At 38.3% G+C, this 13160-nt stretch overlaps 1 protein-coding gene across 14 annotated transcripts; it reads right to left on the bottom strand.

Annotated features, from left to right (window-relative positions):
* Positions 1 to 1528: 1528 nt before the first annotated feature.
* ZNF684 (zinc finger protein 684) lies at positions 1529 to 12181 on the bottom strand. Of its 14 annotated transcripts, none has more exons than XM_078331354.1 (6): positions 12030 to 12181; positions 11278 to 11489; positions 10693 to 10731; positions 7932 to 8067; positions 7272 to 7367; positions 1529 to 3120 (listed from the first exon to the last, which is right to left on the bottom strand). In XM_078331354.1, the coding sequence occupies exons 3-6, from the start codon at positions 10705 to 10707 to the stop codon at positions 2222 to 2224; spliced, it is 1146 nt and encodes a 381-aa protein (XP_078187480.1). In that variant the 5' UTR covers positions 10708 to 10731; positions 11278 to 11489; positions 12030 to 12181; the 3' UTR covers positions 1529 to 2221. The 14 variants fall into 14 exon arrangements, with proteins under 14 accessions (XP_078187480.1, XP_078187483.1, XP_078187484.1 ...); XM_078331357.1 differs by having other exon boundaries at positions 7941 to 8067; XM_078331358.1 differs by having other exon boundaries at positions 7941 to 8067; positions 11343 to 11489.
* Positions 12182 to 13160: the final 979 nt, after the last annotated feature.

Below are 13160 nucleotides of genomic sequence, written 5' to 3'. Positions count from 1 at the left end.
CTGGGAATCCAAGATGTCTGGATGGAACTGGGCATACTATTTTTTCTTTTTGCCAAAATCCTGCACAGTTTAAGAATGGTCACTGATAGGAAGTCTCTAGATAGGAGGCTATATTTGTACAGAACTTGAAATATTTTCATTCTGTCTTTTTCCACCTAAGAAAGGGAGCAAACAAAATTATGAAAACAGATACATATTATCCTGATATATTACAATTTAAATGTCCTGGCTACATTTTATTTTCAGTGAGCTGGAGCAGACTATTGCACACTTCTTGTCACCTTGACCTACACAGCTGCTCTTTCAGGGGCATCTCATACTATGCAGCAACAGTGGAGATCCATGCCCCCTATCTCTCTTTCTTTATTTGTGTAGAAAGTTTCTCAGATGATGGTTACAGCCAGGGGAAGGAGAGAAACAATGGAAATGGCAAGCACTACATAGGATAAAGTGAGGACTTCATGTAGGAAATGATAAGAAAACTCCTGGGCTGAAAAAGGCATGTCCTGTGACTATAAATACCAAGATTTTCCTCTGTAGCTGGCATAGTGATTTTGAAGACAACTCCATGAAAAGAAGGTTCCAGAAATTTTGGAATAACCTCATAAGTGAAATTAGCATATAGTCTCCTAAAATAACTTAGAAAGACAAGATTTAATTTAGGTCTTTAAAGTCCCAGTATGCTTATTCAAAACAGCACTATTACTCATTTATAGTTATTATACAACACTACTCTTTCAAAAAATGGCTAATGAAAGAAAAACAATGGAACATAATTTTAACTGAGCTTAAACTTAGAAGGCTTGATTTCTGAATTTAGGTTCAAGGCTAAGTTTTGTCACCACTCAAGAAAAGTTTTTTGGCATTACCAAGGAATATAGTGAATAGCAAGAAAACTTTAAATAATGGTTAATTAATCCTTTGAAGGGAATATGTAGAACTTACAAAATGTCACATTCCAAAGTTGCTAAGCAGAAAAACTTGCTCTTTTCTAACAAGTTTTCATCTTGATTAATGATGCCTATGCTGTTCATATGGAAAATTCCAGGTACCTTCGGAGCTAAAAGCATATTGACTTCTTAAAAAAAAAATTCCTGTAATGCCAGCACTTTGGGAAGCTGAAGGGGAGAATGAGAGCCAGGAGGATCGCTTGAGTCCAGGCGTTCAAGACCAACCTGGGCAACATAGTGAGATGCCATCACTACCAAAAAAATAAAAAATTAGTCAGGTGTGGTGGCTTGCACCTGTAGTCTTAGTTACTTAGGAGGCTGAGGCAGGAGGAATGCTTAAACCCAGGAGTTCAAGGTTACAGTTAGCTATAATTGTGCCACAGCGATAAAGCCTCAGGGACAGAATGAGACCTTGTCTCTATAAAACAACAAAATCCCCAAAACTGTCTCCCCAAAAGTTGCAAAGTATCATGACACTCTACTTTATTAAACTCAAATACAGAGGATACTCCAGTTAAATACCACTTAAGCTATGCTTACAGCTTATGTAGATATATCAATGAAAAAGAACAGAAATATTTGAAGTGCAAATTATTTATTTACATATTTAAATAATTCTTTTCCTCAGCTGAATACTCATGTAATACAGAATACAAGTGCCTTTCTCTCCTCAATTAGTGTCTTGTTAAATTTTTTGTTCTGGTACTTACATACATAGGAGCATATCTTTACGAATTTTAATAAGAAGTCTTCAGTTGTGCAATTAAAGGACACTCAGATTCAGTAACATTGTCATGCCCATGACAAGTGCCAGCAAATGGATGAAAATATTACTGAAATTCATACTACATATTAAACATTTTCTCACTTGATTAATTATGCATGTTAACACTGGAAGAAAAAATGTGTTATTTACTGCAGAAACTCTTAATAGGCATAATTTAATATAATGTATAAGCATATATTTTATACTCACTTGCATAATTATTTTATTATAAAAAGTAAAAGTCAGGAATGGTAAATTCAGTTTTCACTGGTTCTTTGATTATTTAAGTTATGCTTAATTTTCAAGTTTTATGTTCTATTATTTATAGTTGTTTTCTGTAAAAAGTTTATTATCACTTCCAGAACATGATTGGCATTGTTTTTTAAGGGAATCTACTCTTACAAATTCATTTAAATTGTAGATGTCTCCTTACCATGAATTCTTTAGTATTTAATAAGATTTAGCAAATATTTCATAAGGCCTTCTCATGTTCATAAAGTGAATATTATGTATGAATTCTCTGATGTACAATAAGATTAGACTTCTGGGAAAATGCTTTCCCACATCTGCTACATTCATAGGGCTTCTCTCCTGTATGAGTTATCTGATGTCTGAGGAGATGAGACTTCTTGATGAAGGCTTTGCCACATTCAATACATCCATAAGGTTTCTCTCCTGTATGAATTCTTTGATGTGTAACAAGCACAGATGTGTTGCCAAAGGCTTTGCCACATATGATACATTGGTAAGGTTTCTCTCCTGTATGAAATCTGGAATGTTTGTAAAGGGATGAACTATACCTGAAGGTTTTCCCACATTCCTTACATTCAAATGAGTTCTCAAGTGTGTGAGATTTCACATGTTGATTAAATGAGGAGTTCCAAGTGAATGTTTTCCCACATTGACTGCACTCATAAGGCTTCTCTCCAGTGTGAAGTCTGTAGTGGACCACGAGTTGGGCTTTATGCGTAAACGCCTTCCCACAATCATTGCACACAAAGGGTCTCTCTCCATTATGAATTTTCTGATGAGTCGCAAGGTGTGCCTTCCTGCTGTAGGCTTTCCCACAGTCATTGCATTCAAAAGGTTTTTTCCTTGTATGATTTTTTTCATGTCTAATGAAATGAAACTTCTTTTTGAAGGCTTTCCCGCATTCCCTGCATTCATAAGTGTTTTCTCCAGCATAACTTCTATTATAATTAAGTAAGTCTAAATTAGGTGGCAAATGCTTCTCATATGATTTATATGATTTTTTTTCCATTGGATTAAAACTTGTGCTCATATTATAATGGTGGATTCTCTCCATAGTCAAAAGTTTATTGAACCTGAACAAAACTGACTTCAAAAACTTGTCTTTGCTTTCCCAACGCTTCCCTGGTTCATCAACAAGAGGGCAGTCAGATTCTAAAAAGGAGTAAAACAAAACATTCCTAGTTACTTTTTCCCACCATGTTATGGAGAAAACAGTCTATAGTTTCAAAGCTAGTATCTTATTCTGAAACAAATCTTATATTTGCCTCACTCCTCCTGAGCTTTAAGAATAAAACTGCTGAAGAGCAAATGGGAGCAGATGCCTTAGCTTGTGACCTGTGGAAAGACAGTAAAATAGGTACAAGGTAGAGTGAGGGTACAAAGAAGTCAAAAGGGTGCTCAACAAGGGTGCAGGGTTAGCTCATAAAATGAAGATGGCCCATTGTGGAGATCTGATTAATGGATAGGACAACTAGGAAAACAGGAGATAAAGGGGTTAAGGGAAAATATCAGAGTACAGACTAGGTTTGGAGGAGGTGGTAGCAAGCAGTTATATAAATCACTACATAATTAATTTCTAGATCACCTTGGTAGGATAATTCCCCATTTCTCTCACTATGTCTTTTCCTCTTAATCACTCTGCACAATATCAGTTTCCTTTCTAAACATTCTCATATCTCCAGTCCTCTAACCCCAACTAAACCACAGCTGAAGCATGTCTGTAGTCATGGCTCCAGCTCTACTGAGAGCTAGAATTCATTTGTACCTGTACTTGTAAGCCCAGGGACACAAATGTCCAGCAAGTTATCCAAGGGTAAGTCATCCTTAGCTTGGGATAATAATAGCAAATAGATTCTGTCTATTTGCTATTTTTTATTCTGGCTGAGTTTCTGTATATGACAACTATCAGTTATACTTCTATTTGGCAAATACTGTTTTTACATCCTCTTTCAATCTAACAAACTGGTCTTCAGAAAGCTGTTTTGCTCCTGAATTCACATTTTTTCACTATCCCCAAAACACTATAAATCCCAAATCTGTTCCCATTTAAAAAAAAATTGGGGAGGGAGGGTCATAATTCCCCACTCTTAAGTTTCCCTCCATGGGGAGTGTTTGTACAATACCCTGAGCCTCCTCCTCTATGCCTTATTCTCTGCGGAGCTAGACTGAGTAGTGGGCTACAGCCAGTACACATTGCTTTATAGAGTGTTTCTGACTCTAGGGATTTGGTTCCTTTCTTCTTACCACTCTTACTTCAACTGATGGTAAGCAGCATCCTGTGTTACCTCTACCAACAATAATCCACTGAAAAAGTCAACATAATCAGCCTGGAAATAGAATTATGCAAAACGTGAATTCACTCATGGGAAGCATGGGTTCCACTAGTCCTCAACAAATACCTTCTACTCCACGGATTCTAGACCCCTAACTTCAATCTTTTGCTCATGTTCGTTCTCTACCTTAATTTGCCCTCCCTTATCTCCTTTCATTTTATCTAGAACTCAGATATTCTTTAGGGAGGAAGCTAAAGATTCCTAAAGATCACTGTTCCATGATCTCAAAAAAAGACTTCTCCGAATTTTGCATACTTTAAACTTTAAGCTCCATTTTCTATTAATTTCTCAGATAGTCACTGCTGCTGTCTACCATTTATTTTGACAATTAATTAGAACACAACTGCAACGTTAATGTACATTGAAGAAATGTTTCATACTCACTTGTTGAATTTTAAAATACTTTTTTGTTTATATATTGTTTTCCTAACCACTAGACCACCAGGGAAAATATTTTAATATAAACACGTTTTGCTGTTCCAACTACCATTCATACACTTAGAAAATAGTAATGAGATTTTTGCTTTCTTTGAACCTTTTCAGGCAACATTTTTAAAAGCCTCGTTGAATGGAAGAATAAAAAACATCCCCCACATTGCTATGACAGGGATACTGAAAAAAGAAAAAAAAAAGAAAAATAAGAAAAGAAACATCCCCCATAATGTCTGGCTCTATAACGATAAATTAATGAAATGTTCATTGAATGCCATTATGTGCTCAGCATAAAACAGATCATTCTCAGCTAGGCGTGGTGGCTCATGCCTGTAATCTCAGCACTTTGGGAGGCTGAGGCAGGCAGATCACCTGAGGTCAGGAGTTTGGAGACCAGCCTGGCCAACATGGTGAAACCCTGTCTCTACTAAAAATACAAAAATTAGCCGGTGTGGTGGTAGGCATCCATAATGCCAGCTACTCAGGAGGCTGAGGCAGGAGAATCGCTTGAACCTGGGAAGCGGAGATTGCAGTGAGCTGAGACTGGGCCACTGCACTCCAGCCTGGGTGACAGAGTGAGACTCCATCTCAGAAAAACAAAAACAAAAACAAACCAGATCATTCTCTGCAGGAACTATCATTTAAAATAAATGCCTTAAAAGCCACAAGGATTAGAAAAATATATCCAAGACAGTATATGTCAATTTTTTATGACAGAGTCATAGTAGAATTGGCTTGGGAGTTCAAAGAAGGTAAAGATTAGACTGGAGTTATAATGAGAGAGGAAAAGCTGAACTCAGACTTAGTAAAATGCTGGTTTTAGTTAGGTGGAGCAGACCAGAATCAAAAGGATTGATGCAGAGAAGAAAACTGTATATAATGGACATTAAAAAGCCCAGTTCCCATGGAATAGGAAAAAGATGGATCATTCTGGATAAGCAAAATGGGACTACGTTATAGAGGACATTAAAAGTCATTTAAATATCACAACACAGGTTATAAGGGAATAATATACATTTTTCAGGAGAGTGACAAGAGAAACAAGAACAATTTGGATAAATCTTGGAGAAACATCTAATATAAACTAGAAAATAGAATGGAATTGGTAAAATAGTAACATAAACAGTCTAGATGCAGTATGAGTAATTAAAATTCAGCCAAGGACTGTGGCATGAGCCTGTGGTCCCAGCTGCTTGGGAGACAAAGGCAGGAGAATTGCTTGAGGCAAGGAATTCAAGGTTGCAGTGAGCTAAGATGGCATCACTGCACTCCAGCCTGGGTGATGGAGTAAGACCGTGTCTCTAAAAAAAAATTCATTTTGCCTTTGTCAACAGAAGTTGGGATCAAGGGAATCTGAAATATATTTAATTGGTGTCAATCATTTGAATGAGTTCTTTTATTAACTCTGCAGAAAGGGAAAATTTTATTTTATTTTGAGAGGAAATAAAATTAAACTAAATAAATAAAACTATTGAGAGAAAAAAAATCAAATTGCTTACTGTAGTGATTTTCAGAGTGCAAAGCAGGGACCCATTCATTATTATTTATTGTGATGTAAAGATAAGGATGTCAATTGAATAATTAAAAACATTAGTTACCATGAAGGCCAGGTCAGGTAAAATTAGGGGAATGAAAAGTTGGTGAGGCAAAGATGCTAGAGTTGGCATAAAACAAGTAACTTTAGTCTTCACAGTGATGAGGCTTCTGAGGGAGTTATGGAGATGGAAGAGAAGACCTGAGCAAAAGGTGAATAAGCAGTAAGAAAGGGTGAGGACAGATTAGTAAGGCCACAAAAAGCTGGAGAATTTCAAAAATTTATCAATATTAGCAAGTGAAACAGAAAGATGTGCTACGAGACAGATATCCCAAATTATCAGGGAGACTAAACATGCAAGATGAGGTTTATGATGCAAGGAAAGGAGTAAGTTAAAAAAAAAGGAAAACAAAATAGAGCAAGATGTCCCTAAAAGTTTTGGAGAAAACAATTAGCATATACTGAATATTTACTATGTGCCAACTATTTGAAGTGTTTTGCATATATTACCTCATATAATCTTTATAGGAAACCTGAGGTAAGGATTAATATTCCTATTTTATAAACAAAGGAAACTGTGCTACAAAATAATCTGCTTAAGGTTAGACAGTGATTGGTAGAGTAAAACTGCAAATTCACATAATTTAACTTCATTGTAAGGACTAAGCAATAGAAAGAGATCTATGTTGAGAAAGGAAGAAGAATGACGGTTTTAGGACTTAAGAGAACAGAAGCAAAGCAAGGACCTAGATGAAACAGGCAGCATGAGAAGCCAGAGGAGACAGGAAAGGGACGACCTTCCACACAACAGCTGAGCAAAGAGAAAGAACACGTGTGGGGACAGTGAGGGTGAAGGTAGATTTTGGGGAACTAGCTGATGATGTTATGCCAAAGGTTTGTGGCTTTTAAGAGGTGCTTCTAAGAGTATTTCAGAGGTGCCTGTCCTTCACTGACCAACTGGGATCTCAACTCCACACACCCCCATCTGACCTTCTCTCACTCACCTGGAGAGCTCTGGTGTGGGTTAACTCTCTCCACCATCCATGGCTCTTGTCCTTGCTCGGCCTTGATGATCACTTTTGTTTTGGTAACTGGACATCCTGTTAGTAGGAAAACAACATAGAAGTGGGGCCAAGGTGCTAGGCAAACAACCAGCTCACAACTCGGGTTGCCTCCTTGAGTCTCAGAGTTCTTAAAGGATGACAAGCAGGCTTTAAAACAGAACAGACCCTTCCCTTCCATTTGGGAAGTAGAAGCATAAGCAGACTATCTGAACCTCAATTCAGAATCTTTGACAACTAAAATTTAGGGCCAAGCTGATTAATGCTTCAGAATGCCCACAGCTTTCATACGTTTTCTTTTCTTTTTTTTTTTTGAGATAGGGTCTCACTCTGTCACCCAGGCTAGAATGCAGTGGTATGCCTAGGCTCAAGTGATCCTTCCACCTTAGCCTCCTAAGTAGCTGAAATAATAGGCAGTGCCACCACACCTGGCTAAATTTTGTTGAGACAGGGTCTCACAATGTTGCTCAGGCTGGTCTTGAAATCCTGGGCTCAAGCAATTCTTCTGCTTCCCAAAGTGCTGGGATCTTGGCCAGCTTTCACAAGTCTTAAAAGAACGGCACACTGATATATTTTGAGTTACACTGAAAAGTTACCGCTCACCATCCTTACCCACTGAGATGAAGTTTCTATAGTTCTCCAACATCACATCCCAATACAGGGTTCTCTCAGCACAATCAAGCAGCTGCCACTCCTCTGGGGTGAAATCCACAGCCACATCCTGGAATGTCACTGATTCCTGTAACAGCACATTCATCTTCAAACTAAAGTGTGCATCATTAGAGAACTCACAAGAGAACAAAGGCAGCCCCTTAATATCATATCATGTTCATTGTTGAGTTTGCAGAAAATTATATATAATGTTTACATGCTTGATTCAGAAATATATTTTGTGATAGTAACAAAAATCATATTAAACATAACCAACTATTGCCAGAACAGTTCAACACAGAAAAGTCTTTTCAACAAATGGTACTGAGCCCACTAGACATCCACATGCAAAAGTATGACACTGGACTCCCCTCATCTTACAATCATATAAAAAAAAGAAATAAAATGGATCAGAGAGCTAAAAGTAAGAAACAAACCTATCAAACAGTTAGAAGAAAACAGAAAAAAAAAGTTGTGACCTTGGATTAGGCAGTGGTTTGTGAAATAGGACAGAAAAAGTGGAAGTGACAAAATAAAAATAGGAATTCATCAAAATTAAAAACTTCTGTGCTACATAGGACACTGCCAAGAATGTGAAAAGAAACCCCACAGAATGAAAGAAAATATTTGCAAATCATATATCTGATAAGAGGCTTATACCTAGAATATATAAATAACTTAAAATTCAGCAATGGGGGAGGGGAGAAAAAAAATCAACAATAAAAAGACAACACAATTTTAAAATGGGCAAAGTAAACACACATTTCTCCAAGGATATACATATATGGCTGTATGTGCATGTGTCGGTGTATGTATAGTAAATAAGCCCATGAAAAGATGCTCAACATCAGGGTCTGAATCCTAAGCAAGCAAGAAAAAAAAATTTAAAAAAGAGAAAAAAGATGCTCAACATCATTAATGATTAGTCATTAGTGAAATGCAAATCAAAACCATCATGAGACAGCACTTCACTTCTATAAAGACAGTTAAAATCAAAGGCAGACAATGACCTGTGTTGGCCAGGATGTGGAGAAACGGAAACTCTTGTACATTACTCAACTCTTGTACATTGGGATTACAAAATGGTGCAGCAACTATGTTTTTTCCTCTCTTTTATTTGGTATAGGGTCTTTCTTTGTTACCCAGGCGGGAGTGGAGTGGAGTGTGGTACAATCGGGGCTCATGAGCCACCATGCCCAGCCAAGAGAAGACCATATTTTTCTATTTACCAAAACAGCCAATTAGAAGAGATAATGAAAAAAAAGGTCTACCCCATTCTCAATAGCGACTAAACCCATATGTAAGAATAAATATAAGAAATGTACAAGAATTAAAATAAGAAACCTATAAAACCTATAAAATTATAATAAAAAGGCCAGGCACAGTGGCTTCCACCTGTAATCCTAGCACTTTGGGAGGGTGAGGCTGGTGAATCGCCTGAGGTCAGGAGTTTGAGACCAGCCAGGCCAACATGGTGAAACCCTGTCTCTACTAAAAATATAAAAACTAGCTGGGCATGGTGGTGGGCCCAGCTACTCAGAAGGCTGAAGCAGAATCACTTGAACTCTGGAGACGGAGGTTGCAGTGAGCCGAGATCATGCCACTCCACTCCAGCCTGGGCAACAGAGTGAAACTGTGTCTCAAAAAAGAAAAAAAAATGTAATAACAGACCTATAAGAAAACCTGAATAAATATGACTCATTGATAAGTCATGAATTCAATTCTCTCCAAATTAACCTATTAAGTTTAATTCAATTGTAATAAGAATATCTGGTTGGGTGTGGCTTACAGGCTTACACCTGTAATCCCACCAGTACTTTGGGAGGCTGAGGCAGGTGGATCACTTGAAGTCAGGAGTTCAAGACCAGACTGGTCAACAAGGTGAAAACCCATCTCTACTAAAAACACAAAAATTAGCTGGGTGTGGTGGTGAATGCCTGTAATCCAAGCTACATGGGAGGCTGAGGCTGGAAAATCACCTGAACCTGGGTGGTGGAGGCTGCAGTAAGCTGAGATCATATCACTATACCCCAGCCTGGGCAACAGAACAAGACTCTGTCTCAGAAAAAATGAATAGCTAACATACTGATTTATGGACCTTGACAATATTTGTTATTTCAATGACATTAAAATTCATGTAGAAGATTAAATGCTTAAGATAGCTACAGAATGGAAAAGGTATAAGATTTACGTATGGATCCGGGTGGGCATTAAAAAGGCTATATACCTAGACTAATAAATTGAGTTCATTTAGTGCTGCTGGCACTATGTTCTTACTCTAGGGAATACGCTAAGAAAGTAGCAGGAAACCTGATGCTATGTTTATTGCAGTCTGCTGCTGTGAATGTTATTTCTAATGTTATCTATGTAAAAACTCATTAGAAAATATTTTCTTCAAAGAAACGTGTCAGGAAAAGGTTTACTTATAAGGAGAATAATTTTGCTTTATCTTCACGGACAATGCCAATACTTTTTAACTGGCTGGTTATCCATTTACTACAATTTCCAGGAAGACTGAGTACACATTTGCAGCTCAAATTTGTTCCAACTATCTGCAAACTCTATGACTTGGATATCAACTTACCAATCTTCTATATCTGCTTTCAGACTTGATCTTTTATTCAGTTTACATTTTTCCTGACCAAACATTTCCTTTTGATCATATGGACTTTTGGGAGATTTAAACAACTGGATGAATAGATGGATGCCTTACCTGGAAGTTGATCATTTTCTGCAGCTCTCAGACAGAAATCTATGAAAGCAGAAATGGGAAAGAGAACAGAAAGACCTGAGATACTAGGACTGCATGTAAAGTAGAACCCTGCTCTATCAGACCGTTAGTACCCACACTGCAGCCTCAGAAAGTGCCACCTAGTGGGGGAAAATGACATTTCTTGCAAGTCAGAAAAGTCCATGTTCCATAAGCACAGATCTCTACTTGTGATTGTTCGGAATATATGGAGCTTAGATAAGCGTGTTATGTTTCTGTCCTACTGATCTAACACCAACTGTTCCTCTTGAAACAGTTATTTTTTTTCCTCCCAGAAATTTATCCTGAAGAAATAATGAAATGAATGGAAAGACTAACTTAAAAGCTTGGTCTCTGAAGTTCCATATGTCTAGAAATGATTCCTTTCTGTGATTCTCTGGTTTCTGCTCTGAAGCTGGGATAAGAGATTGCAAATTAGGTTGGGCTTTCTTGAGAAGGCTGGAGTCAGGAACCCAGGAATACTTTTTTTTTTTTTTAAGCTGCACCCTTCTGTTTAAACTCCAAATGTTTCTCTCTCTAGGAACTCACCATCTCCTATGAGCTTAGACTGCTGGGGCTCTAGAAAGGGTAAAATGGGCAAACTGGGGACTCACATCTTCATTTACACAGTGTGCACTGGAAGATCTGCAGATACACCAAGTGACTCTACAAAATGACCACGAATCGAAATTTACTCAGCATTCATTGCTCAAATATTTCAGGAGAATAAACCCAACTCTGTTTTATGCAGGAATGCTATACTGTAAAAAAAAAAAAAAATGAAATTTGAAGAAAATGTATCTGAGTTTGAATCTCAGTTCTTCCACTTACTAAGCTGTCAGTCCAGGCAAGTAATTTCACCTTTCAGTTAATTCATATGCAAAATGATGATAACATTTACTTCAAATGATTGCTGGAGAATACCCTTCGAATGCACAGCAGTTTCTCAAGAATGCTTTCTTCCTTGATCCCTTGAAATGGCTTACAGTTTCCACTGGATCCCTTGAAATGGCTTAAAATTGCTCCCGTCGGGCCAACTATGCTCTTGGAACCCGGAAAGGTACAGTTAGATGAACAGACTCCTATACAGTGACCTTGACCTACAAGAGCAGGAATGCATTTACCCAGTGCCAGTCGGAGCCCAACTCTTGCTTTCTCTCAGCTACTCGAGTTGAACGGGACCCACGTATCCAAACCTGAAGTCACTGCACTTGGAGACTGTAAAGTTTTATCTTCGGTAGGGTAGACAGAAGCCAGTCCCCGCCTTTGTCTTACGTCCTCCGAGTCCAGCAAAGCCATACCTGCCACCCTTTCACTGCCTCGCTCGCAGCTCCGGCTCCAAGCCTGGGGTTAGTCACAGTATCGTCCAGAGACTGGGGGAGCAGCCCCCGCCAGCACTTCTCGCAGAGCCGATTTGAAGATTGAATACCGCTTACTGCCCTACTGCGCGTGTGCGGAAGTAACTGTCCACCTAGAGTTCCTAGGCTCCTCCCGGGTGTAGACTATCTGTAGGAGACCACATTTCCCGTAAGGCCAGTGGAGCTTGTTTCCGGAAGGCATCAGACGCTGCTCTCTGTTGGGGGTGGTGCGGAGATTCCTGGGCTGGTATCTCTATTGCTAGCTTGAGAGCTGCGCTTTTTAAATCATTTTCATTTAAAAGGATAAACAAAATGTTTAAATATTGGAAGGTAAAAGCAGTATGCTAAAAGAATAATTTGCTCTTACTCAGTAGGGTTTCTTCTAACAATGCACCAGGTTAAGTTTGGTAGGTGAAGAAGGTCCAACAAAGAAGACTGAGAAGGAATAATCCATGAAGTAGATGAAGTAAATGGAAAAGTAGGAAAGTTTAGATCTGCAAAACCAAGGGAAGGAAGTGTTTCAGGAATAAGGGAGTGACCCACTGTCTCAAATGTTGTTCATAGGTCAAGTAAAATGAGAGCTAAGAATGGACCACTGTAGCAGTGGTCACTAGTGATGTTGAAACTCCCTTTTGGCAGAGTGGTGGACGTTTGATAAAGTCTGATGAAAACTTAATAGGAGTTGGAAGAAAGGATGAGAGGAAAGGAAATGGAGAAAGCAAATATAGGCAATACTTTTAAGAAGTTTTGTTTTTAAGATGAGCAGAAAAATAAGGCTATCTATCATTCGATAGGGATTTTGGATCCAGAAATCTTTTGTTGTTGTTGCCTTTTTCTACATGTTCTAATTTTTTTTTTTAATTTAAAGGTGGGGCTGGGTGTGGTGGCTAATGCCTGTAATCCTAGCACTTCAGAAGGCCAAGGTGGGAGGATTGGTTGAGCCCAGCAGTCTGAAACTACTAGGCAACATAGTGTGATCCTCATCTCTACAAAAAATGAAAAATTTGCCTGGCCTCAAGTCCCAACTATTTGAGAGGCTGAGTTGGGAGGATCACTTCAGCCCAGACAGTAGAG

The sequence above is a fragment of the Callithrix jacchus genome, chromosome 7 (assembly GCF_049354715.1).
Source record: "Callithrix jacchus isolate 240 chromosome 7, calJac240_pri, whole genome shotgun sequence".
NCBI lineage: Eukaryota > Metazoa > Chordata > Mammalia > Primates > Cebidae > Callithrix > Callithrix jacchus.
Note: the sequence above shows the minus strand (reverse complement) of the source record. Positions and strands in the feature narration are given on the sequence as shown.